Below are 27,835 nucleotides of genomic sequence, written 5' to 3'. Positions count from 1 at the left end.
GGATAGAGGGACATGGACAGTAAGAGGCAAAAGGTTTTTAACTTTAGGGAAGAATCATGTGTTGGTGCAGATTCAGTAGACCACAGGGGCTGTTACTGTGCTCTTTTGTTCTTTGTTCTTACCTTTATCCCACATTCGGGATCAAAAATGTCAGAGCACTGTGACTAGTACATTCCAGGCTTCTGAGTTCATTGATTTTTTCATTTCATCACATCTTTGTTCCATTTCAGATAATCATACTGAATTTGCATAGTTTTAAAATAATACACTACTGGAATATTTAAACAATGACACTGTCACATATTACTCCTTACAAACTGCAACAACAATGAGACAACATGTGGTCAAAAGCAGGTAAGAGTATGTGATAAATGAAGGAAAAGAATCAGTTCCATACTTGTGGTCAGATAAATCACTGCTTTACAATGTATTGTTTCCTTACTGCTGAGGTATATAAACAGCAAAACAGGAGCAGAGAACAGACTGAGGGAAGCAGAGAACAGAAGTCATCTTCACCAATCCATTTGGTCAAAATGAAAAACTTTCTCTTCATTTTTGCTGCAGTCCAGATCCTCTCCTATTCTGGCGAGTATTGAATTATGGCTTTGAATGATTTGAATAGGGTTTGTTGTTCTTATGTTGGGTAATAGCCCAAATGACAATAGATCAAAAATATATTGTTATTTAAACCCCTTTGCTTTTTGATTCAGGAAGATCACATGAAAATTCTATTTTCCCAGAGGTACAGGAAGTACTAACTGCAACGGTTAAAGCGGTGAATGAAGATTCTACACTTAATAACTACCTTCCTGTGGCAAATGGTGAAGTAAATGTAAGTGCTGCCAAATCCAACAATTAATATTTATAAAATAAAACAATGAGCTGTGGATTTTGGAAATCTGAAACAAAAAGAGAAATTACTGGAGAAATTCAGCAGGTCTGGCAGCATCTATGGAGAGAAAGCAGAGTTAGCATTTTGAGTCTTGTGATAGCTAGAAAAAGGTCGAAAATCAAATGACACCAGATTATAGTCCAGTAGGATTATCACCTGGTGTCATTTGATTTTTGATCTTGTCCACCCTCATCCAACTTTGGCATCTCCACATCCAGGAAACGATGGTATTTACACTGAAGACAGGGCCTGTGGGGGGAGGAATAAGCAAACAGGTAGAGACAGAGCTCAGAGAGAGAGAGGAACCAAGTCAGGCAGACAAAGGGATACATAATAGTATACCAGGGAGAGAAAGAGAGAGACAGAGAGACACTGACAGACGGTGAAAATGGATCAGATGTCATGGTGGTGGGGGGTGGGCCGGGGGTGTGTGGATAAAAGACATGGAAGAGCGTGTTCAGGTTCTAAAATTGTTGAACATGATATTGAGTCCCGAAGGCTGCTAGGTCCCAAACGGAAAATGAGGCATTGTTCTATAACTAGTACGTCGGATGGTTCAGTATTTGTCCAATATGTGCAGGAGGGTTTCCTGACACAGTATGTCGAAGGGTCAACAAGAGGGGAGGCCACACTGGATCTGCTGCTTGGTAATGAACCAGGCCAAGTGTTTGATTTCGTTGTAGGTGAGCACTTTGGAAAGAGTAACCATATTTTGGTTACATTTAGTTTAGTGATGGAAAGGGAGAGGTACGTGCCACAGGTCAAGAGTTATTGATGGGGCAAGGGCAATTAGGCAAGACTTAGGAAGCAGATAATGGTGTAGCAAAATGCAGGGGATGGGGATAATCGAAATGTGGAACTGTTTAAGGAACAGATATTGCGTGTCCTTGATAGGTATGTCCCTGTCAGGCAGGGAGGAAGTGATAAGGTCAGGGAACCATGGTTTACTACAGAAATTATATCTCTTGTTAAGTGGAAGAGGGAGACTGATTTGATGATGAGATGGGGTGGTTCAGATGAGGTGATGGAGAGTTACAGATTAGCTTGGAAGGATTTAAAGAGAAAGTTAAGAAAACCAAGGAGGGGACACAAGCAATCTTTAGCAGGTAGAATAAAGGAGAACCCTAAAGCTTCCGATACGTGTGTGAGGAATAAAAGGATGTCTAGGGTAGGAATAGGGCCAGTTAAAGACAGAAGTGGGAAGCTGTGTGTAGACCCTTGGGAGATCAGAGAGATCCTAATCGAATATTTCTCATCGGTTTTCACTCAGGAAAAGGAGAATATTGTGGAGGATAAGACTGAAATACGGTTTATTAGACTAGAAAGGATTGAGGTTAGTAAGGAGGAGGTGTAATCAATTCTAGAAGGTGTGAAAGTAGGTAAGCTCCCTGGACCGGATGGGATTTTTCCAAGAATTCTCTGGGAAGCTAGGGAGGAGATGGTGGAGCCTTTGGCTTTGATCTTTGAGTCGTCATTGTCTATAGGTTTAATACCAGAGGACTGGAGGATTGCAAACGTTGTGCCCCTGTTCAAGAAGGGCAATGGAGATGACCCAGGTAATTATAGACCAGGGAGCCTTAAGTCTGTTGTAGGACAAGTTTGAAAAAGATTATAAGAGATAGGATTTATAATCATCTTTGGGAAGAATAACAGGAAGGCAGAATACTGGGTCAATGTAAAGATTCTTGGTAGTGTAGATAGATTTATGTGGATTAGTGTGGATAGATTAATGGTGATAGATTTAAGACAGATGTCAGAGGCAGGTTCTTGACTCAGAGACTGCTAAGAGTGTGGGATGCCCTGCTTGCTAATGTAGTTAGCCACAGTAGGGGAGTTTAAACAGTCCTTCGATAAGCACATGGCTGAGGATGAGATTGTGGAGGAGGATGGGCTTAGATTAGTTCATAAGAGGTAAAAACAATGACTGCAGATGCTGGAAACCAGATTCTGGATTAGTGGTGCTGGAAGAGCACAGCAGTTCAGGCAGCATCCAAGTAGCTTCGAAATCGATGTTTCGGGCAAAAGCCCTTCATCAGGAATAAAGGCAGTGAGCCTGAAGCATGGAGAGATAAGCTAGAGGAGGGTGGGGGTGGGGAGAAAGTAGCATAGAGTACAATGAGTGAGTGGGGGAGGGGATGAAGGTGATAGGTCAAGGAGGAGAGGGTGGAGTGGATAGGTGGAAAAGAAGATAGGCAGGTAGGACAAGTCCGGACAAGTTATGGGGACGGTTACTGAGCTGGAAATTTAGAACTAGGGTGAGGTGGGGGCAGAGGAAATGAGGAAGCTGTTGAAGTCCACATTGATGCCCTGGGGTTGAAGTGTTCCGAGGCGGAAGATGAGGCGTTCTTCCTCCAGGCGTCGGGTGGTGAGGGAGCGGCGGTGAAGGAGGCCCAGGACCTCCATGTCCTCGGCAGAATGGGAGGGGGAGTTGAAATGTTGGGCCACGGGGCGGTGTGGTTGATTGGTGCGGGTGTCCTGGAGATGTTCCCTAAAGCGCTCTGCTAAGAGGCGCCCAGTCTCCCCAATGTAGAGGAGTCCGCATCGGGAGCAACGGATACAATAAATGATATTAGTGGATGTGCAAGTAAAACTTTGATGGATGTGGAAGGTTCCTTTAGGGCCTTGGATGGAGGTGAGGGAGGAGGTGTGGGCGCAGGTTTTACAGTTCCTGCGGTAGCAGGGGAAAGTGCCAGGATTGGAGGGTGGGTTGTTGGGGGGCGTGGACCTGACCAGGTAGTCACGGAGGGAACGGTCTTTGCGGAAGGCGGAAAGGGGTGGGGTCTGGTATCCCTGGTAGTGGGGTCTGTTTGGAGGTGGCGGAAATGTCGGCGGATTATTTGGTTTATGCGAAGGTTGGTCGGGTGGAAGGTGAGCGCCAGGGGTGTTCTGTCCTTGTTACGGTTGGAGGGGTGGGGTCTGAGGGCGGAGGTGCGGGATGTAGACGAGATGCGTTGGAGGGCATCTTTAACCATATCGGAAGGGAAATTGCGGTCTCTAAAGAAGGAGGCCATCTGGTGTGTTCTGTGGTGGAACTGGTCCTCCTGGGAGCAGATCCGGTGGAGCCGGAGGAATTGGGAATACGGGATGGCATTTTTGCAAGAGATAGGGTGGGAAGAGGTGTAATCCAGGTAGCTATGGGAGTTGGTGGGTTTGTAAAAAATGTCAGTGTCAAGTCGGTCGTCATTCATGGAGATGGAGAGGTCCAGGAAGGGGAGGGAGGTGTCAGAGATGGTCCAGGTAAATTTAAGGTCAGGGTGGAATGTGTTGGTGAAGTTGATGAATTGCTGAACCTCCTCACGGGAGCACGAGGTGGCGCCAATGCAGTCATTAATGTAGCGGAGGAAGAGGTGGGGAGTGGTGCCGGTGTAATTACGAAAGATCAACTGCTTTACGTAGCCAACAAAGAGACAGGCATAGCTGGGGCCCATACGTGTGCCCATGGCTACCCCTTTGGTCTGGAGGAAGTGGGAGGATTCAAAGGAGAAATTGTTAAGGGTGAGGACCAGTTCGGTCAAACGAATGAGAGTGTCGGTGGAAGGGTACTGTTGGGGACGTCTGGAGAGGAAAAAACGGAGGGCTTGGAGGCCCTGGTCATGACGGATGGAGGTGTAGAGGGATTGGAGGAGGTTGAGCAATTCATCAACTTCACCAACACATTCCACCCTGACCTTAAATTTACCTGGACCATCTCTGACACCTCCCTCCCCTTCCTGGACCTCTCCATCTCCATTAATGACGACCGACTTGACACTGACATTTTTTACAAACCCACCGACTCCCACAGCTACCTGGATTACACCTCTTCCCACCCTACCTCTTGCAAAAATGCCATCCCGTATTCCCAATTCCTCCGCCTCCGCCGGATCTGCTCCCAGGAGGACCAGTTCCACCACAGAACACACCTGATGGCCTCCTTCTTTAGAAAACGCAATTTCCCTTACCACATGGTTAAAGATGCCCTCCAACGCATCTCGTCTACATCCCGCACCTCTGCCCTCAGACCCCACCCCTCCAACCGTAACAAGGACAGAACGCCCCTGGTGCTCACATTCCACCCTACCAACCTTCGCATAAACCAAATCATCCGCCGACATTTCCACCACCTCCAAACAGACCCCACTACCAGGGATATATTTCCCTCCCCACCCCTTTCCGCCTTCCGCAAAGACCGTTCCCTCCGTGACGACCTGGTCAGGTCCACGCCCCCCCAACAACCCACCCTCCAATCCTGGCACTTTCCCCTGCCACCGCAGGAACTGTAAAATCTGCGCCCACACCTCCTCCCTCACCTCCATCCAAGGCCCTAAAGGAGCCTTCCACATCCATCAAAGTTTTACTTGCACATCCACTAATATCATTTATTGTATCCGTTGCTCCCAATGCGGTCTCCTCTACATTGGGGAGACTGGGCGCTTCCTAGCAGAGCGCTTTAAGGAACATCTCCGGGACACCCGCACCAATCAACCACACCGCCCCGTGGCCCAACATTTCAACTCTCCCTCCCACTCCGCCGAGGACATGGAGGTCCTGGGCCTCCTTCACCGCCGCTCCCTCACCACCAGACGCTTGGAGGAAGAACGCCTCATCTTCCGCCTCGGAACACTTCAACCCCAGGGCATCAATGTGGACTTCAACAGTTTCCTCAGATCCCCTGCCCCCACCTCACCCTAGTTCTAAACTTCCAGCTCAGTAACTGTCCCCATAACTTGTCCGGACTTGTCCTTCCTGCCTATCTTCTTTTCCACCTATCCACTCCACCCTCTCCTCCTTGACCTATCACCTTCATCCTCTCCCCCACTCACCCATTGTACTCGATGCTACTTTCTCCCCACCCCCACCCTCCTCTACCTTATCTCTCCAGCTTCAGCCTGACTGCCTTTATTCCTGATGAAGGGCTTTTGCCCGAAACGTCGATTTCGAAGCTACTTGGATGCTGCCTGAACTGCTGTCTCTTCCAGCACCACTAAGCCAGAATTAGATTAGTTCATAGATCAGCGCAACATCGAGAGCTGAAGGGCCTGCTCTGCATTGTATTGTCCTATGTTTTATTTTCCTCCAACTTGCTCTATGCCTCGCTGGAGTACTGCAGGAAGCCTGAGACAGAGATGTGGGCCAGGGTGTATCACAGCTACAGAAATGAAGGTTGTTGAGGAAGGTTTGCTTACTGAGTCAGTATGGGTGGAAGTTAGGAACAGCAAGGGAACAGCCACCACATTGGGGGTTTTCTACAGACCCCCTAATAGCAGTAGAGAAATTGAAGACCTCATAGGCATGCAGATTCTGGAAAAATGCAGATGTAGCAGGGTTGTTGGTATGGGTGATTTCAACTTTCCCAATATTGACTGGAAGCTCCTTTGTGCTGATGGTTTGGATGGAGTCGGTTTTGTCAGGTGTGTTCAGGAGGGTTTCCTTACTCAGTATGTAGACAGACCGACGAGGGGAGAGGCCATTTTGGATTTGGTGCTCGGCAATGAGCCAGGACAGGTGTCAGATCTCGTGGTGGGAGACCACAACTGCCTCACATTTAGCCTAGCCTTGGAGAGGGAAAGGAGCAGTTACCGAGGGAAGATATTTAATTGGGGAAAAGGAATTTATGACCCTATCAGTCAGGAGTTGGGAAGTACAGATTGGAAGAAATTGTTCCACAGAAAGGGTACAATAGACATGTGGAGACTGTTTAAGTAACATTTATTGCGAGTGAAGCATAAATTTGTTCCTCTGAGAAAGACAAGAAGGGGTAAAATTAAGGAGCCTTGGATGACGAGAGCAGAGGAGCTTCTCATCAGCTTATGTAAGGTGGAGGAGCAAGGATCTAGAGGATTACAGGCTTACTAGAAAGGAGCTCAGAAATGGACTGAGAGAGCCAAGAGGGGGTATGAAAGAGACTTGTCAAGGAGGTTTCGGGAGAAACCAAAGGCCTTTTACTCATAGTTGAGGAATAAGAGAATAATCAGGGAGAATGTAGGGCCGGTCAGGGATAGCGGAGGGAACTTGTGTGTGGAGTCTGAGCAGATAGGGGAAGCCCTAAATGAGTTTTTATTGCTTCGCTTTTCACTAAAGAAAGGGACTTTGTTGTGAATGAGAACTTTGGGGAGCCCGGAAACAGGCTTGAACAGGATGTAGGTTTGCTCACTGAACTGTAAGGTAAATTTCCAGACGTATCATCACCCTACTAGGTAACATCTTCAGTGGGCCTCCAGGTGAAGCACTGTACATGATTCCTGCTTTCTATTTATATGTTTGGATTTCTTTTGGTTGGTGATGTCATTTCCTGTGTTGGCATCATTTCCTGTGATGTCAACATTTCCTGTTCTTCTTCTCAGGGGCTGGTAAATGGAGTCTAACTCGATGTGTTTGCTGATAGAGTTCAGGTTGGAATGCCATGCTTCTAGGGATTCTCATGCATGCCTTTGTTTGGCTTGTCCTAGGATGGATGTGTTGTCCCAGTCGAAGTGGTGTCCTTCCTCATCTGTATGTGAGGATACTAGTGAGAGAGGGTCATGTCGTTTTGTGGCTAGTTGATGTTTATGTATTCTGGTGGCTAGTTTTCTGCCTGTTTGTCCAATGTAGTGTTTGTTACAGTTCTTGCACGGTATTTTGTAAATGACATTAGTTTTGCTCATTGTCTGTATAGGGTCTTCCAAGTTCATTAGCTGCTGTTTTAGTGAGTTGGTGGGTTTGTGGGTTACCATGATGCCAAGGAGTCTGAGTAATCTGGCAATCATTTCTGAGATGTCTTTGATGTAGGGGAGAGTGGCTAGGGTTTCTGGACGTGTTTTGTCTGCTTGTTTGGGTTTGTTGCTGAGAAAGCAGTGGATTGTGTCCATTGGGTACCCATTCTTTTTTAATACACGGTATAGGTGATTGTCCTCTGCTCTGCATAGTTCCTCTGTGCTGCAGTGTGTGGTGGCTCGTTGGAATAATGTTCTGATGCAGCTTTGTTTGTGGGCGTTGGGAATGATTGCTTCTGTAGTTCAATATTTGGTCTGTATGTGTTGTTTTGTCTGTAGACGCTGGTTTGAAGTTCCCCATTGGCTGTTCACTCTACTGTGACATTGAGGAATGGCAGTTTGTTGTGGTTTTCCTCCTCTTTAGTGAATTTTATGCCAGTAAGGGAATTATTGATGGTTTTGAAGGTTTCCTCTAATTTGTTTCATTTAGTGGTGACAAAGGTGTCATCCACATAGCGGACCTAAAGTTTGGACTGGATGGTTGGCAAAGCTGTTTGTTTGAGTCTCTGCATTACTGCTTCTGCTAAGAACCCTTTTACCGGAGATCCCATGGGTGTTCCATTGGTTTGTCTGTCAGTTTAGTTGTTGAAGGTGAAGTGTGTGGTAAGGCATAGGTCCACTAGCTTGACCGTACTGTCCTTACTGATGAAGTTGGTGGTGTTTGGTGTATGTGAGTTTGGGTCTTAGTGTAGTCAGCATTTCCTTGGCCAGGTTAATGTTGATTGATGTAAACAGGGCTGTTATATCAAAGGAGATAATTATTTCATCCTCTTCTATCTTGGTGTCTTTGATGGTCTTTAGGAATTCTTGGGTGGAGTGGATGGAGTGGCATGAGTCTTCTACTGAGTGTTTTAGTCTTTTGTGGAGCTTCTTGGCTGCTCTGTAAGTTGGTGTTCCAGATAGCGAGATGATAGATCTGAGGGGCTCCTGGTTTGAGAATTTTGGGTAATTTGTAGAAGCGTGGTGTGTTGGATCCGTCTGGTTTCATTTTTTGGAAGTCGGTCTTCTTTATTTCTCTAGATTTCTGAAGTTTTTTGAGTAGGGTTGTGATTCGGTTCTCTAGTTGTGGGGTCGGGTCTATCGCCACTTGTTGGTAAGTGTTGGTATCTGGAGTAGTGCATTCATTTTTTCAATGTAGTCTCTTTGATTTACAATGACTGTCAATCGTCCTTTGTCTGCAGGTAGGATGACAATGTTTTTATCATTTTTTAGTCGTCCCAGTGCTTTCCTTTCTTGTGTATTGATTGTGTTTCCTTCCTTTTTTTTGCTTATTGTTGATGTGAATACGTGTCTGATGGCTTGTTGGGTTTCTTTTGGGAGTTGGCTGTCTTTTAGTGTTGTTTCTAAAGCTGGTAAGAAATCTTTCTTGTCCGCATCCTGGCAGTTGTAATGTAATCCTCTTTCTAAGACGGCTTTTTCAGTGTCTGTTAAGTGTCGGTCAGATAAGTTTTTTTATCCGTGCTTCTGTGTTGTCAGTGTTGTTACTTTATTAAGTTTGTTTAGTTTCTTCTGCAGGCCTAGTTTTTTTTCATTTTCTGTGTTTGTCACTGTCTAATATCTATGGCTTGTTATACTGTGTCTGTCCATTCATGGTCTGTTGCATGAGTGAGTAAAGATTTTTGGTGCAAAATTTCCAGGTTGTATTTATGGAGTCTATTGTGGGCATCATTCGTCATTTCTCTCAGCGTTCTGAGGCTGTTTTGCTCTGCTATTCTTATGGCTAGTGGGGTGTTAAGGGGGAGGTTTGTATTGAAGACATTTCGATAGGACCTGTTTCCTTAGGCATTTGTGCAGGAAATACAGCTGTTTGCGGGTGTCACTCTGTCGTTTCCCATTTTGGGGCCATTGTTAGCGTATTGCACCCATAGGTCTTCATGAGTTTTGAGAAGATTTGTAGCTCAGGTTGAGGTTCTGGATGTAGGTTTGCTCACTGAGCTGGAAGGTTCATTTCAGGCTTGACCAGATCAAGATTGAGGATGTTGATGTGCTGGAAATTTTGGCAAACATTAAGATTGATAAGTCCCCAGGGCTAGACCAGATTTATCCTAGACTGCTCCGGGAAGCGAGAAAGGAGGTTGCTAAGCTGCTGGCGAAGATCTTTGCTTCCTCACTCTCTGCGGGAGTCGGACTGGAGGATTGGAGGGAGGCAAATGTTGTTCTTCTTTTTGAGAAGGGTAATAGGGAAATCCCTGGCACTTACAGACCAGTCAGTCTTATGTCTGTGGTCAGCAAAGTTTTGGAAAGAATTCTGAGGGATAGGATTTATGACTATTTGGAAAAGCATAGAATGATTAAAGGCAATCAGCATGGTTTTGTGAGGGGCAGGTCATGCCTCACAGTACTTATTGAATGCTTTGAGGAGATGACAAGATAGGTCGTTGAAAGTCGAGCAGTGGATGTGGTGTATTTGGACTTCAGCAAGGCATTTGATACTGCACCTGGACAGTATGCTCTCAATGGTACAACCGTAAAATTTGGTGAGGGTCCTTATAGATATGCTGAATTTTCTGAGCCACCTGAGGAAAAAGAAATCATGAGGGGCACGGATAGGATGAATAGCTAAGGTCATTTTCTCAGGGTAAGGCAGTTCCAAACTAGAGGGTATAGATTTAAGGTGAGAGGGGAAAGATTTAAAAGAGACCTAAGGGGCAACCTTTTCACACTGAGGGTGGTACGTGTATGGAATCAGCTACCAGAGGATGTGGTGGTGGAGGCTGGCACAATGGCAACATTTAAAAGGCATCAGGATGGCTACGTGAATAGGAAGAGTTCAGAGGGAAATGAGCCAAATGGGACTAGACTAATTTAGGATATCTGGCCAGCATGGATGAGATAGAATGAAGGGCTTGTTACCATGTTATGCAGCTCTATGATTCTTTCACACTCCAAACACATCGAACCCAAACACAACCTCAAGTTCAATCACAACATTGTGTAATGGTCTTTCATTGGTTCATTTCTCAAGAACTTAACCAGTTGTGTTCTTGTTGTTCTCATGGTTACACTGGGAAATATGATGAAATTCCATCTCTAATCATCCCACTAGAAACATCTAAATGTGGCAGTGGCTATCAGGAATGGTACGTATGTAATTTTCCACACAGCAGCTTAAAGTGTCACCTTTGCTGATGAATTTTCACAAAATCAGATTATGATCTAAGAAAAGTATTTATCCTGATGAAAAAACAGCGTCCCATATTAGTAAAAGCCTTTGATGTTTACAGTATCCCAGCATCTTGGCACATGGCCAATCATTCAACATCCATCACGTTTTCATGAAATTGGCTTGTTTGAAATACTCTGATTGAATGACAATGTTATCTTCTGTGCTTTCAGGAAACTGCTACCTCTAAAATCCAGATCAAATTTGAAGGCACTGTAATTCCAAAGCCTGAGCTGCAAATTAGTAACATCAACGTGACATCATCCACATTGAATGGGACCAACGGAACAACAACTTCAGCAACGACTCCGAGCCCAACATCGACACCAAACACAACATCGACACCAAACCCAACATCGACACCAAACACAACATCCACACCAAACATAACATCCACATCAAACACAATATCGACACCAAACACATCGACACCAAACACAACATCCACATCAAACACATCGACACCAAACACAATATCGACACCAAACATAACATCGACACCAAGCATAACATCGACACCAAGCACAACATCCACACCAAACACAACATCGACACTAAACACAACATCGACACTAAACACAACATCGACACTAAACACAACATCCACACCAAACACAACATCCACACCAAACACAACATCCACACCAAACACAACATCCATACCTAACACAACATCCACACCAAACACAACATCCACACCAAACACATTGACACTAAACACAACATCGACACCAAACATAACATCAACACCAAACATAACATCGACACCAAACACAACATCCACACCAAACACAACATCCACACCAAACACAACATCCACACCAAACACAACATCCACACCAAACACAACATCCACACCAAACACAGCATTGACACCAAACACAACATCCACACCAAACATAACATCGACACCAAACATAACATTGACACCAAACACAACATCGACACCAAACATAACATCGACACCAAACATAACATTGACACCAAACACAACATCGACACCAAACATAACATCGACACCAAACACAACATTGACACCAAACATAACATCGACACCTAACATAACATCCACACCAAACATAACATTGACACCAAACACAACATTGACACCAAACACAACATCGACACCAAACACAACATCGACACCAAACATAACATTGACACCAAACACAACATCGACACCAAACATAACATCGACACCAAACATAACATCGACACCTAACATAACATCCACACCAAACATAACATTGACACCAAACATAACATCCACACCAAACATAACATCGACACCAAACATAACATTGACACCAAACACAACATCGACACCAAACACAACATCGACACCAAACATAACATCGACACCAAACATAACATCCACACCAAACATAACATTGACACCAAACATAACATTGACACCAAACATAACATCCACACCAAACATAACATCGACACCAAACATAACATTGACACCAAACACAACATCGACACCAAACATAACATTGACACCAAACATAACATTGACACCAAACATAACATCCACACCAAACACAACATCGACACCAAACACAACATCGACACCAAACACAACATCCACACCAAACATAGCATCCACACCAAACCCAACATCGACTGTAACCTCACAGAGCACACTAACAACAACGCCAACAATAGCTCCCACAGACCCACCATCAGAAAGCAATGAATCGTCATCGGAAAGCAGTGACTCCTCGTCGGGAAGCAATGACTCACCAGTGGGATGCAGTGGTTGGGTAAAGCAAAGGTTTTATCTTTGTCTGTCTGACTAAATGACTGTTATTCACCAATGACCACCTCCATTTAGGTGGGTGAGGGCAGCAGATACAATGAAACACCAGTTCCTGTAAGTTCCCATCCAAGCCACTCACTACCTAGCTTGGAAATACACTCAATGACTTGGTCTCCACTGCCCTCTGTGGCAATAAGTTCCACAGATTAACCACTCTCTGCCTGAAGAGAATCCACTTTATCTCCATTCTAAAGATTTGACCCTTCACTCTGAGGTTGTGCTTCAGGTTCTAGTCTCTGCTACTATTGGAAACATCTTCTCCATGTCCAATCTACCTAGGCCTCTCCATATTCTGTAAATTTCAATCAGATCTCCCCCTCATCCTTTACACTCCATCGAGTGTCCTCAACCTCTCCAGACGTGACCAGCTCTTCATCCCCAGGATCAATCTTGTGAGCCTCCGCTGGACCTCCTCCAATGCCAGCTCAACTTCCCTTAAATGCAGAGCCCAAAACAATTCTCAATATTCCAAATGCAGTCTGACCAGAGTCTTATACAGCCTCAGCAGTACATCCCAACTCTTGTATTCTAGCCCTCTTGAAATGAATGCTTACATTGGATTTGCTTTCCTAACCACCAACTGAACTTACATGTTAACTTTAAAAGAATCCTGAACGAGGCCTCCCAAGTCTGTTTTTTGCTTCAGATTTCTGAAGCCTTTCCCAAATGGAGTACACTGTTTTGGCCAAAGTGCATACTCTCCTAGTCTGTCCATGTCCTTCTGCAGCCTCCCCACTTGCTCAACAATATCTGTCCCCAAAACTCTGTAGTGTAGTCCATTTCGTCTGGGTGATTTATCTACATTCAGACATTTCAGCTTCCCCAGCACCTTCTCCTTAATGATTGCCACTATACTCACTTCTGCCCACTGACTGGTGAAGTTCTGGTATCCTACTGGTGTCTCACACCATGAAGACTGTTGCAAAGTAAAATTCAATTCTTACATTTTTACATCCTCATTACTACGTCTCCGGCATCATTTTCCAGTGATGCAATTTCCACTCTTGCCTGTCTCTCTCTTACCTTTTAGATATCTAAAAAGATTAAATCTGAACTGGTGGGGCACCAATATCCTGGGTGGGAGGTTTGCGAGAGCTCTTCGGGAGGGTTTAAACTAGCTTGGCAGGGAGGTGGGAACCAGAGCTACGTATATGTGGATGGAGTAGCCAGTGAACAGAGAGTCTGTGAGGAAGGACAGACTCATGATAGGGAAAAGGTGCAGTCAGTGTGATGGGTTATGGTGTGTCTACTTTAACACAAGAAGGAATAAGGGTGATGAATTCAGAGAATAGATCAGTACTTGGAACTATGATGTTGTGGCCATTACGGAGACTTGGATATCACAGGGACAGGAATGGTTTTTGGAAGTTCCAGGGTTTAGATGTTTCAAAAGGAATAGAGGGGGGAGGTAAAAACGTGGCATTGCTAATCAGGGATAGTATCACAGTTGCAGAAAGGGAGGTCATTGGGAAGGGTTTCTCTACAGGGTCAGTATAGGTGGAAGTCAGAAACAGGAAAGGAGCAGTCACTTTATTGGGAGTTTTCTACAGACCCCCATTGCAACCCCCAGTGAGCTAGGGCTTATCTCACTGGGGTGAAGAAGGATGAGAAGTGATATGACAGAGGTGTACAAGATGATGAGAGGCATAGATCGAGTGGATAGTCAGAGAGTTTTTCCCAGGGCAGAAATGGCGATCATGATGGGACATAATTTTATGGTAATTGGAGGAAAGGTTTAGGGGAGATATCAGAGGTAGGTTCTTTACACAGAGAGTTGTGGGTGTGTGGAATGCACTGCCAGCAGTGGGAGTAGAACCAGATACATTAGGGACATTGAGGCAACTCTTGGATAGATAAATGGAAGGTAGTACAATGAAGGGTATGTTGGTTAGTCTAATCTTAGAGTCGGATAAAAGGTCAACACAATATTAAGGGCTGAAGGACCTGTTTATGCTGCACTGTACTATGTTCTATGTTTCTTGAAAAAAACTCTTGCAATCTTTTTTTATATTACTCATTAGCTTACTTTCATATTTCATCTTCTCCCTTCTTTTTGCATTTTTTGGTTATTCTCTGCTGATTTTTAAAGGCTTTCCAATCCTTTGGCTTCCCACGAATCTTCACCACATTGTATGCTTTTTCTTTTGCTTTTACGCTGTCCCTAACTTCCTTTGTCAGCCACTGTTGCCTCATTCTCCCCTTAGTATGTTTTTTTCTACCTTGGGATGAGTTTCTGCTGTGCCTCCTGAATTACCCCCAGAAACTCCTGCCATTGCTGCTCCACCATCTTCCCTGCTATGCTCCCCTTCCAATCAACCCTGGCCAGCTCCTCTCTCATGTCTTTGTAGTTCCTTTACTCAATTATAATAGTTTCATCTGATTTAGAATTCACCCTGTGGTTTAACAGCAAGAAGATTATCATATCATGGTCACTGCCCCTTAGGGGTTCCATCACCTTCACTCCCAAATTGAGTCTGCCTCATTACACATTACTAAATCCAAAATTGCCTGGTCCCTAGTTGTCTCTAACACACGCAGCTCTAAAACAAAATCTTGAAGACTTTCGACAAATTCTTTTTCTTGAGATCCATGGCCAACTTGATATCCCTAACCACTTGCCTTAGTAAGGTCCATGTAAACAATGTAACTGCCCTACCTTCATCAATCATTGAGTTTTTTCATGAAGAAACATAAATCAGATTTGTGAGTTAAGACCTTCCCACCATACAGTTCATGCTGACAATGCCTAATAAGATTTGGAAATGCCAGTGTTGGACTGGGGTGTACAAAGTTAGAAATCACACAACACCAGGTTATTGTCACACAACTACCTGATGAAGGAGCAGTGCTCAGAAAGCTAGTGCTTCTAAATAAACCTGTTGGACTATAAACTGGTGTTGTGTGATTTTTAACTTTGTAATGCCGAACAAGTCCATGAGAATGAAAATCCATGAAAATAGGCTGGAGAGGAAATAATGGGGGAGAAAGAAATGGTGGAAGAACTGAAAAGCTATTTTGCATCACTTTTCCAAATTTGAGTAAATCCTGTCTTTAGCAATGTTTGCCAATAATTTCCCTATCACTGATGTAAAGTTAATTGGCCTGTCCTTCTTAAACAAAGGAACAATACTGGCTGTTCTCCTGCCTCCTGCCTGTGGCTAAAGAGGATATATGATAGTGAGTTTTGAGAAGGTTTGTAGCTCAGGTTGAGGTTCTGGATGTAGGTTTGCTCACTGAGCTGGAAGGTTCATTTTCACATGTTTCATCATCATACAGGTAACATCATCAGTGAGCCTCCACAAAATTTGTAAGGAAATCTGTCAGGAATAGATGAAGGGCTTTTGTCCAAAACGTCGATTTTCCTGCTCCTCGGATGCTGCCTGACCTGCTGTGCTTTTCCAGCACCACTCTAATCTAGACTCTGGTTTCCAGCATCTGCAGTCCTTGTTTTTACCTACCTGAGATAAAAGTTTGTTAAATTGGTTCACTTGAGATAAGATTACTTACAGTGTGGAAACAGGCCCTTCGGCCCAACAAGTCCACACCGACCTGCCAAAGCACAGCCCACCCATACCCCTACATTTACCCCTTACCTAACACTACGGACAATTTAGCATGGCTAATTTGCCTGACCTGCACATCTTTGGACTGTGGGAGGAAACCAGAGCACCCGGAGGAAGCCCACGCAGACACAGGGAGAATGTGCAAACTCCACACAGCCAGTCGCCTGAGGCGGGAATTGAACCCGGGTCTCTGGTGCTGTGAGGTAGCAGTGCTAACCACTGTGCCACCCACCGTGTAGGCATTGCATCAGGTTAATTTTGGAGAATTACTATAATGTCATTTGCTTTAACAAAGAACATTGGGTATATTCCATTGTTAGAGTTGCCTTGAGTTACTGATATCCAGAGTAAATCCAATGGACCAGAGAAAGTGGGAATAAAACCGACAAAGTTTATTTCTTAATGACAGACTTAAAGAAGGAATATAGTATAAGTTCAGACCATTCTTGAGCCTAATTGTTTGCAATGATTAGTTGTGTTGGGTTTTACATTCTGGCCGATGCTAACTTTTTATAATTTATTCTTGGGATTGTGAGCATTGATGGCAAGCCTGGCATTTATTACCCCCATAACAGGAGTAAAATACTTTGGTGGTTGTCATGAAGGGCTTTTGCTTGAAACATCAATTTTCCTGCTCCTCGGATGCTGCCTGACTTGCTGTGCTTTTCCAGCACCACTCTAATCTTGACTCTGATCTTCAGCATCTGCAGTCCTCACTTTCGCCTGGTGGTTGTCATTGATGAGTGCAGACTCGATGGACTGAACAGCCTTTTGCTGCATTGTCTACTTCTCTGACTGTCATGGTAATGAACCAACTTCCAAAACTGCAGGAGTTCATGTTGTGTAGGGACATGCTCAGTAGCAGTTGGATATAATTGGTCATTTCAAAGCTTGGTGAGGGGCCTGGCACAGCAGCTGCCCTTTCTGACATGGCCCATCACTGAAACACAATAGATAGCACACGTTCAATCAGTCCTATAGGTCAGATGGTCAACCCAGTAAGGGTTGATGTCACAATCATTTGGCTCTGTGAAAGGGGCTCAATTACTGAACCAAGCTAATGTCCCAACAATGAATGATTATCATATCCTGACCAAGGATAAGGACAAGGAACCTGGGGCTTTGTTATAATTCACTCATGGGGCATGGATGTCCCTAGTTGCCCTTGAGAAAATGTTGGTGAGCTGTCTTTTTGAACCACTGCAGTCCATGTGCTGTAGGACACCCACAACACACTTAGGGAGAGAATTCTTAAAGTTGGATAATAAACAGGTTTTACTACAAACCAGATTTAATTGCTCAGTATAGGAGCTTGTTCTTCTGATACATAATAAAAATACGCTGTTCTGGAAAATGATAACGTAGCTGTTTTATCTCTTGGCTGAGACTAAAAATGCTCCATTTTGGTTTAGGGAATTGGCAGACGACGTTGCAGGAATAGAGGGAACAGACGATGGTGGCGCCGGCCCCGGTGGGGCGGCAGAAGAAGGTGGAGATGGAGAGGGAGATGGGGACGGAGACGGAGATGGGGACGGAGACGGAGATGGAGATCTAGGTCCCGCAATAGGAGAGGGATATCTGGCAATGCATTTGCAGAAGCAATTACACCCACAACTCACAGGTAAAAGAAATTGTAAAGAATAAAATGTCTATTTACTAAATATTGCTAGACATTATTTGTTACTTTGTAAAGTGTAAACTTTCTTGATTTTTGTTTTATTTCTGTGGGCACAGTGTAACAACCGTTTAGCAAAAAAAAGAAAAAGATCAGTGAAAGCAAATGTGGGTTCCTAACAGTCAAAAATAAGAGAGGTTATCAATAGGAATGAAGAGATGGCGACAATTAAATATATACTTTGGTTATGTGTTTACAAAGGAGGACACAAGCAACATACCAGAAATGTTGAAAACACAGGGTCTAGCGAACAGGAGAAACTGAAAGAAACCAGTATTAGTTGGGAAATGTTGTTGGGAAATTAACAGGATTAAAAGCTGATAAATCCCCAAAGCCTGACAATCTACATCTCAGAATACTTAAGCAAGTTTATTAAAGAAATTGCATCTCTTGTTAAGTGGAAGACGGAGGTTGATGTGATGTTGACAAAATGGTTCAGATGAGGCAATGTAAAGTTACAAATTAGCAAGGAAGGATTTAAAGAGAGACATAAGAAGAGCAAGGAGAGGACATGAGCAGTCTTTGGCAGGTAGAATAAAGGAGAACTCTAAAGCTTTCTACAGATATGTGAGGAATAAAAGGATGACTAGGATAGAGTCATGCATTCATAGAGTCATAGAGATGTACAACGTGGAATCAAACCCTTCATTCCAACCCATACATGCCGACCAGATATCCCAACCCAATCTAATCCCACTTGCCAGCACCCAGCCCATACCTCTCCAAACCCTTCCTATTCATATACCCATCCAAATGCCTTTTAAATGTTGTAATTGTACCAGCCTCCACCATTTCCTCTGGCAGCTCATTCCATACACGTACCACCCTCTGTGTGAAAAAATTGCCCCTTAGGTCTCTTTTACATCTTTGCCCTCTCACCCTAAACCTATGCCCTCTAGTTCTGGTCTCCCCGATCCCAGGGAAAAGACCTTGTCTATTTATCCTATCCATGCCCCTCATAATTTTATAAAACTCTATGAGGTCACCCCTCAGCCTCCGACGCTCCAGGGAAAACAGCCCCAGCCTGTTCAGCCTCTCCCTATAGCTCAAATCCTCCAACCCTGGCAACATCCTTGTAAATATTTTCTGAACCCTTTCAGGTTTCACAACATCTTTCTGATAGGAAGGAGACCAGAATTGCACGCAATATTCCAACAGTTGCCTAGCCAATGTCCTGTACAGCAGCAACATGACCTCCTAACTCCTGTACTCAATACTCTGACCAATAAAGGAAAGCATACCAAATGCCTTCTTCACTATCCTATCTACCTGCAACTCCACTTTTAAGGAGCTATGAACCTGCACTCCAAGGTCTCTTTGTTCAGCAACACTCCCTAGGACCTTACCATTAAGTGTATCAGTCCTGCTAAGATTTGCTTTCCCAAAATGCAGCACCTCGCACTTATCTGAATTAAACTCCATCTGCCACTTCTCAGCTCATTAGCCCATTTGGTCCAGATCCTGTTGTAATCTGAGGTAACCCTCTTCGCTGTCTACTACACGTCCAATTTTGGTGTCATCGGCAAACTTACTAACTGTACCTCTTAAGCTCGCATTGGAATAGGACCAGTCAAAGACAGAAGTGGGAAGGTGTGTGTGGACCCAGTGGAGATCGGAGAGGTGATAAATGAATATTTCTCATTTGTTTTCACCCAGGAAAAGGAGAATATTGCAGAGGAGAAGAATAAGATATGGATATTAGACTAGAAAGGTTCGAGGTTAGTAAGGAAGAGGTGTTATCAATTGTAGAAGGAGTGAAAGTAGACACATCCCCTCGGCCAAATGGGATTTATCCAAGGATTCTCTGGGTGGCTCAGAGGAGGTGGTGGAGACTTTGGCTTTGATATTTGAGTTGTCATTGTCTACAGGTTTAGTACCAGAGGACTGAAGGATTGCAAATGTTGTGCCCTTGTTCAAGAAGGGCAGTAGAGATGACCAGGTAATTATAGACCGGTGAGCCTTACTTCTGTTGTAGGAAAAGCTTTGGAAAGGATTATAAGAGATAGGATTTATAATCATCTAGCAAGTCACCATTTGATTGCAGATAGTCAACATAGTTTCGTCAAGGGCAGGTCGTGTCTCACAAACCTCATTGGGTTTTTTGAGAAGGTGACCAAGCATGTAGATGAGGGTAGGGCAGGTCTCGTGGTATACATGGACTTCAGTAAAGCTTTTGATAAGGTTCCACATGGTAGGCTGTTTGGAGAAAATGCTAGGCGTGGGATTGAGGGTGATTTAGCAGTTTGGATTAGAAACTGGCTTTCTGAAAGAAGGCAGTGATGGAAAATATGCAGCTTGGAGTCCGGTTACTAGTGGTATGCCACAAGGATCTGTTTTGGGACCACTGCTGTTTGTCATTTTTATAAATGACTTGGACGCGGGCATAGGTGGATGGATTAGTAAATTTGCAGATGACACTAAAGTTGGTGGAGTAGTGGACAGTGTGGAAGAATGTTACAGGTTGCAGGGGGACTTGGATAAACTACAGAATTGGGCTGAGAGGTGGCAAGTGGACTTGAATACAGATAAATGTGAGGTGATGCACTTTGGGAAGAATAACAGGAAGGCAGAGTACTGGGTCGATGGAAAGATTCTTGGTAGTGTGGATGTGCAGAGGGATCTTGGAGTCCATGTACATAGATCCCTGAAAGCTGCCACCCAGGTGGATAGTGCTGTTAAGAAGGCATACGGTGTGTTAGGTTTCATTGGTAGAGGGATTGAGTTCCGGAGCCGTAATGTCATGCTGCAACTATACAAAACACTAGTACAGCTGCGTTTGGAATATTGTGTAGAGTTCTGGTCGCCCCATTACAGGAAGGATGTGGAAGCATTGGAAAAGGTGCAGAGGAGATTTACCAGGATGTTGCCTGGTCTGGAGGGAAGGTCTTATGAGGAAAGGCTGAGGGACTTGGGTCTGTTGTCATTGTTGTCAGAAGGCAGCGAAGAGGGGATTTGATAGAGATATACACGATGATCAGACGATTAGATAGGGTAGACAGTGAAAGTCTTTTTCCTAGGATGATGATGTCAGCGTGTACGAGGGGGGCATAGCTACAAATTGAGGGGTGGTAGATTTAAGGCAAATGTCAGAGGCAGGTTCTTTACTCAGAGAGTGGTAAGGGTGTGGAATGCCCTGCCTGCTAATGTAATTAACTCAGCCACATTAGTGACATTTAAACAATCCTTAGATAAGCACAGGGATGATGATGGGATAGTGTAGCAGGATGAGCTTAGATTAGTTCACAGGATGGCGCAACATCGAGGGCCGAAGGGCCTGTTCTGTGCTGTATTGTTCTAAAAACATAGTGGCAAAAATGAGGACTGCAGGTGCTGGAGATGAGAGTCGAGAGTGTGGTGTTGGAAAAAGCACAGCAGGTCAGGCAGCATCCGAGGATCAGGAAAATCGATGTTTCATCCTTTTTGATGAAGGGCTTTTGCCCAAAACATCTGCCTGACCTGGTGCTTTTCCAGCACCACATTCTCCACAGAAATACTGGATGAGTTAGTGGTCATCCTCCAAGATTTGATAGACTCTGGAACAGTTCCCATAGACTGGAGATTAGCTAATAGAACATAGAACATTCCAGTGCAGTACAGGCCCTTCGGCCCTCAATGTTGCGCCGCCCTGTGAAAACCAATCTGAAGCCCATCTAACCTACACTATTCCATTCTCCTCCATAGGCCTATCCAATGACCATTTAAATGCCTGTAAATTTGACAAGTTTACAACAGTTGCAGGCAGTGTGATTCACACTCCTCCTACTCTCTGAATAAAGAAACTACCTCTAATGTCTGTCCTCTAACTATTACCCCTCAAATTGAAGTTATGTCCCCTCGTGCTAGCCATCACTGTCCGAGGAAAAGGGCTCTCACTGTCCGCCCGATCTAACCCCCTGATTACCTTATGTCTCAATCAAGTCACCTCTCAACCTCCTCTTTCATGAGAACATCCTCAGGTCCCTCAGCCTTTCCTCGTAAGACCTTCCTTCCAGACCAGGCAACATCCTGGTAAATCTCCTCTGAACCCTTTCCAAAGCTTCCACATCCTTCCTGTAATGCTGTGACCAGAACTGTACATAATACTCAAGTGCAGCTGCATCAGAGTTTTGTACAGTTGCGACATGACTTCATGGTTCCAAAACTCGATCCCTCTGCTAATAAAAGCTAACACACTGTATGCCATCTTAACAGCCCTAATGTAAGCCAGCTATTTAAAAAGGGAGGTCGAGAGAAAACTGGGAGCCACAGACCAGTTAGTGTGATGTCAGTAGTGGGGAAAATGCTACAGCCCATCATATAAGACTGAATAGCAGACTTAGAAAGCGGTGACAGGATTGGTCAGAGTTGGCAACGATCTATGAAAGGGAAATCATGTTTGACAAGCATCCTGGAAATACTTGACCATGTACCTCTTCGACTTGATGAGAGGCTGCCAGCAGATGTGGTTAATGTGGACTAACAGAAGGCTTCATTAGCATGTAAATTAAAGTGCATGGGATTGGGATAGTGTACTGAAGTGGATTGAGAACTAAATGGCGGACAAGAAACAAAGTGTAGGAATAAATGGGTCTTTTACCAAGTAGCAGGCAGTAATTAATGGGGTACCGCAGGGTTCAGTGCTTAGACCCCAGTTATTCACAGTGTATGTTAATGATTTAGATGAAGGAACTTAATATAATTTCTGCAAATTTGCAGATGACGCAAAGCTAGGTGGGAGGGTGACAAGTGAGGGAATGCAGATATGTTTCTTTGTGATTTGGACAAGATGAGTGAGTGGACAGATGCATGGCAGATAAAGTATAGTGTGGATAAATGTGTAGTTATTGACTTTGGTTGCAAAAGTAAGCAGGCAGAATATTAACTGAATGTTGGTAGATTGAGAAAACAGTTGATGCACAAAACCTGGGTGTCCTTCTACACCAGCTGCTGAAAATGTGCATGCAGGTGGTAAAGAAGACAAACAGTGTGTTGGCCTTCATAGCAAGAAGGGAGGAAAGGGTTGTGTGAGGGAGCCGTGGTTCAATAAGGAATTGGAATCCCTTGTTAAAGGGAAGAGGGCGGCCTATGTAAAGATGAGGCGTGAAGGTTCAATTGGGGCGATTGAGAGTTATAAGGTAACCAGGAAGGATCTGAAGAGAGAGCTAAGAGCAGCAAGGAGGGGATATGAAAAGTCCTTAGTTGGTAGGATTAGGGAAAACCCAAAGGCTTTCTATAGGTATGTCAGGAATAAAAGAATGACTAGGGTAGGAATAGGTCCAGTCAAGGATAGTAGTGGGAAATTGTGTGTGGAGGCTGAAGAGATTGGGGAGACACTGAATGAATACTTTTAATCAGTATTCACTCAGGAACAGGACATTGTTGCCGATGTGAATACTGAGTCACAATTAATTAGAATGGACGGCTTTGAGGTATGTAGGGAAGAGGTGTTGGAAGTTCTGGAAAGCATGAAAATAGATAAGTCCCCTGGGCCTGATGGCATTTATCCTAGGATTCTCTGGGAAGCAAGGGAGGAGATTGCAGAGCCATTGGCCTTGATTTGTATGTCGTCGTTGTCTACAGGAATAGTGCCAGAAGACTGGAGGATAGCAAATGTGGTTCCCTTGTTCAAGAAGGGGAGTAGGGATAACCCTAGTAACTATAGGCCGGTGAGTCTCACTTCTGTTGTGGGCAAAGTCTTAGACAGAATTGTAAGGGATAGGATTTATGAGCATCTGGATAGGAATACTGTGATCAAGGATAGTCAGCATGGTTTTGTGAAGGGCAGGTTGTGCCTCACAAACCTTATTGAGTTCTTTGAGAAGGTGACCAAGGAAGTGGACGAGGGTAAAGCAGTAGATGTGGTGTATATGGATTTTAGCAAGTTGTTCGATAAGGTTCCCCATGGTAGGCTACTGCAAAAATACGGAGGTATGGCATTGAGGGTGAGTTGGAGGTTTGGATTAGGAATTGGCTGGCTGGAAGAAGACAGAGCGTAGTAGTTGATGGTAAAGGTTCATCTTGGAGTGCAGTTACTAGCGGTGTTCCACAAGGATCTGTTTTGGGATCTGTTTTGCTGTTTGTCATTTTTATAAATGACCTGGAGGAGGGGCTAGAAGGTTGGGTGAGCAAGTTTGCAGATGATACGAAAGTCGGTGGAGTGGTGGACAGTGAGGAAGGATGTGTCAGGTTATAGCGGGATATAGATAAGCTGCAGAGCTGGGCAGAAATGTGGCAAATGGAGTTCAATGTAGCTAAGTGTGAGGTGATTCACTTTGGTAAGAGTGACAAAAAGATGGGGTACTGGGCTAATGGTCGGATACTTGGTGGTGTGGATGAGCAGAGGGATCTTGGTGTCCATGTACACAGATCTTTGAAAGTTGCCACCCAGGTAAATAGTGCGGTGAAGAAAGCATATGGCGTACTGGCCTTTATTGTTAGAGGAATTGAGTTCCAGAGTCCTGAGGTCATGTTGCAGTTGTATAAGACTCTGGTGCGGCAGCATCTGGAGTATTGTGTGCAGTTTTGGTCGCCATACTGTAGGAAGGATGTGGAGGCACTGGAACGGGTGCAGAGGAGGTTTACCAGGATGTTGCCTGGTATGGTAGGAAGATCGTATGAGGAAAGGCTGAGGCACTTGGGGCTGTTTTCATTGGAGAAAATAAGGTTTAGGGGTGACTTGATAGAGGTGTACAAGATGATTAGGGGTTTAGATAGGGTTGACCATGAGAACCTTTTTCCACGTATGGAGTCAGCTATTACGAGGGGGCATAACTTTAAATTAAGGGGTGGTAGGTATAGGACAGATGTTAGGGGTAGATTCTTTACTCAGCGAGTCGTGAGTTCATGGAATGCCCTGCCAGTAGCAGTGGTGGACTCTCCCTCTTTATGGGCATTTAAATGGGCATTGGTTAGGCATATGGAGGATAGTGGATTAGTGGTGCTGGAAGAGCACAGCAGTTCAGGCAGCATCCAACGAGCAGCGAAATCAACGTTTCGGGCAAAAGCCCTGGCTAGTGTAGGTTAGGTGGGCTTGGATCGGCGCAACATCGAGGGCCAAAGGGCCTGGAATGTGCTGTATTCTTCTATGTTCTATGTTCTATGTTATAATTTTTGAGGACAGGAGCAAGGATGTCTTGCTGGGTTTGTGCAGGTCCTTCAGTCATACAGTCATCCAGCACAGAAACAGACCCTTCACTCCAAACAGTCCATGCAGGGCATAATCCTAAATTAAACTAATGCCTCTGCTCGCTCCTGGCCCATATCCTGCCAACCTTTCTTATTCATGTACTTATCTAAATGTCTTTTAAACATTGTAACTGTATCCAGATCCACAATTACCTCAGGAAGTTCATCCCACATGTGAATCACCCTCTTCCACAAAATTTGCCTCTTGCATGTTTTGTAAATATCTCTCCTCTCACCTTGAAAATGTATCCCTGGTCTTGAAATTCCTCACCTTCGAGAAACGACAACTACCATCGGCTCTATCAAACCTCTTGTTATTCTATGATGTTTTTATCAGATTGTCTCTCAACCTCCTACACTATGTGCAATTTTGGGCTCCTTCTCTGAGGAAGGATGTTCTGCCTAAAGGGAGAGAACAACATAGATTTACCAGAGTGATAATGGGATGGCAGGATTGTATAAAGAGAGACTTAGATTGATTAGAGCTATATTCATTAGAATTGAGCAGAATGTGGCGGGGGATCTCTTAGAAACACATGAAGTTCTAACAGGTCTAGACATGATAAATGCAGGAAGCATGGTCCCAATGACTGGGAGGTGCTGAACCAGGGGTTATAGTCTATAAGGGTAAGCCATTAAGGACTGAAATGAGGGAAAATTACTCAGAAAGTCGTGAATCTGTGGAATCCACTGTCAAAGAAAACAGTTCAAGTCAAAACATTGAATGTTTTCAAAAAGGAATTAGATAAAGTTCTTAGGGCTATGGGAAGAAAGCAGGAACGGGTTACTGAATTAGATCATCACAATATATCCACTGGATGGAGTATAAGAGGCACAAAGAAAGATGGTAGTGGTTGTTGGATGTGAGTCACCTCAACTCCAGGACATCTCTGCAGGAGTTCATCAGCATTGTATCCTTAGCCCAACCACCTTCAGCTTCTTCCTCAATGACCTTCCCTCCACAAGGTCAGAAATGGGGACATTCTGGATAATTGCATAATGTTCTGCACCATTTGTGATCAACAGATTTAAGAATAGCTTCTTTCCTGGCTGTTATCAGACTTATAAATGGACCTCTCAGCTATTAGATTTGATCTTTTTCTGCACCTTCTCTGAAGCAGTAACACTGTATTCTTCATTCTGTTCTATTACACTGATGTTCTCATGTAGGGTATGATTTGTCTGATTAGCACGGAATACAATCCTTTCACTGTTTCTGGATATATGTGACAATAATAAACCAAATCCAAGCAGTCCATGATCAAATGTAGAAAGACCTGGACAATATCCGGGTTTGGGCTGACAAGTGGCAAGTAACGTTGATGCCACAGACTGGGTAGACAATGACCATGTCCAACATCTAACCATTGTCCTTTGACATTCAGTGGTGTTACCGCCACTGAATACCTTACTCTTAACATCCTATGGGTTACTATTGGCCAGAAACTGAACTGGACTTACCATATAAGTACAGTAGCTAAGCAAGAAGGTCACAGGCCAGGACTCCTACTGAGAGAGTAACTCACCTCCTGCCCCTTCAAAGCCTGTCCAGGATCTACAAGGCAAAGGTCAGGAGTGTGATAGAATACTCCTCACTTATCTGGATAGGTGTAGCTTGTTGTGGGATCAGAAACTGTTTCCTCAGGCATTGGCCTGAGCCTCAGGTTTACTAATCTTGTGTCTAATTCTTGATGTCACACAGTAGGAAGGATGTGTCGTCCTTAGAAAGAAAACATTTGGGAATCTGATTGGAAGGACAGTGGACTTCACTTTCGTGGATGGATTTGTGAAATTGAGGGCGTTCTTCATAAATTAAATTGATTGGATATCAGATTTCATTGAGATATTCATAATTATGTATATTTAAGAGCCAAAGGGTATAAGAGGAAAAGGAACCAATAGCGACATGTTGGTGTGCACTGCCTGAGGGTTTGGTGGAGGCAGGTACAACAGTCATTTTCAAAAGGATATTGGATAAGAATCTGAGGAAAATATTCTGTAGGGCATTAGGGGAAGCACGAGAAAATGTAATTGGTTCTTCCAATTCCTTTAAACCCTTTTCCCTGAACCCAGCTGTGTGTGAACTGTATAAACATTCCATGAATCAGTGTTACTGAGGAGAGAGTTTTCAGCTTACTTCCTAACCAATCAAAAGCCTCTTCAAAACGTAATGTTCTTAAACAAATGGAAAACCCCACTGAGTGTATTGTGCTGATTAAATTACAGGTTTCTTAGGAACACTGAAGAGTAAATGGTGATACCAGGCCTCAAAGAAAGTGATAAATGGAAGGAAATTCCACATGGCTCAAATTGTTTCATATTAAAATATATTTTATGTTTACTTCTAAAAAATAGTTTGCTGTTTAGCTATTATTTCTTGCAATAAATTTTATGCTGGCGTTGATATAATCAGTATTCAGCGATGCGCCAATACAATATCCCATGGCATATATTCTACATGAGTTGTCAATGTGAATCTAAATAATAAACAGAACGTTGTTGTCCAATGACCATATCTCTCACGGAGCTTCCAATTCTCTATGCAGTCTGAAGCCATTAAACATATTGTAACTATTACTTGGCATGGTTAACAATCTGTATTTTGTCTTGACCAGAAATAAACTCTAGTTAACACAACCATCTTGGTTTCTTACAAAAGTTTACTATTTATTAAAAGTAAACACTGGAAGCAAGTAATGCACTCAAACAGAAAAATAGCATGAAACTAACATCTCGGCCAAACTTCACTGACACCAAAAGATATTGAAGCCTAACCATGGTCCTTAATGCAAATGAGACATCTGACTTGGAAAGATTCTAGG

At 44.0% G+C, this 27,835-nt stretch overlaps 1 protein-coding gene across 1 annotated transcript; it reads left to right on the top strand.

The window, feature by feature from the left end:
* The first annotated feature begins 338 nt into the window (after positions 1–338).
* LOC140475897 (uncharacterized) lies at positions 339–27,530 on the top strand. The gene is made up of 5 exons (XM_072567826.1): positions 339–354; positions 711–832; positions 10,960–12,555; positions 17,587–17,795; positions 27,240–27,530. The coding sequence occupies exons 1-5, from the start codon at positions 339–341 to the stop codon at positions 27,262–27,264; spliced, it is 1,968 nt and encodes a 655-aa protein (XP_072423927.1). The 3' UTR covers positions 27,265–27,530.
* Positions 27,531–27,835: the final 305 nt, after the last annotated feature.

This window comes from Chiloscyllium punctatum, chromosome 4 (assembly GCF_047496795.1).
Source record: "Chiloscyllium punctatum isolate Juve2018m chromosome 4, sChiPun1.3, whole genome shotgun sequence".
In the NCBI taxonomy this organism is placed as follows: Eukaryota; Metazoa; Chordata; class Chondrichthyes; order Orectolobiformes; family Hemiscylliidae; genus Chiloscyllium; species Chiloscyllium punctatum.
This window is presented reverse-complemented; position numbering and strand designations above follow the sequence as displayed.

Bases quoted from the DNA above. Each gene is read 5' to 3' on its own strand.
- LOC140475897 (XM_072567826.1), top strand. The intron at 12,556-17,586 runs GTAAAGCAAAGG...ATTTTGGTTTAG, and splicing joins CAGTGGGATGCAGTGGTTGG to GGAATTGGCAGACGACGTTG. The intron at 17,796-27,239 runs GTAAAAGAAATT...ATTAAATTACAG, and splicing joins ATTACACCCACAACTCACAG to GTTTCTTAGGAACACTGAAG.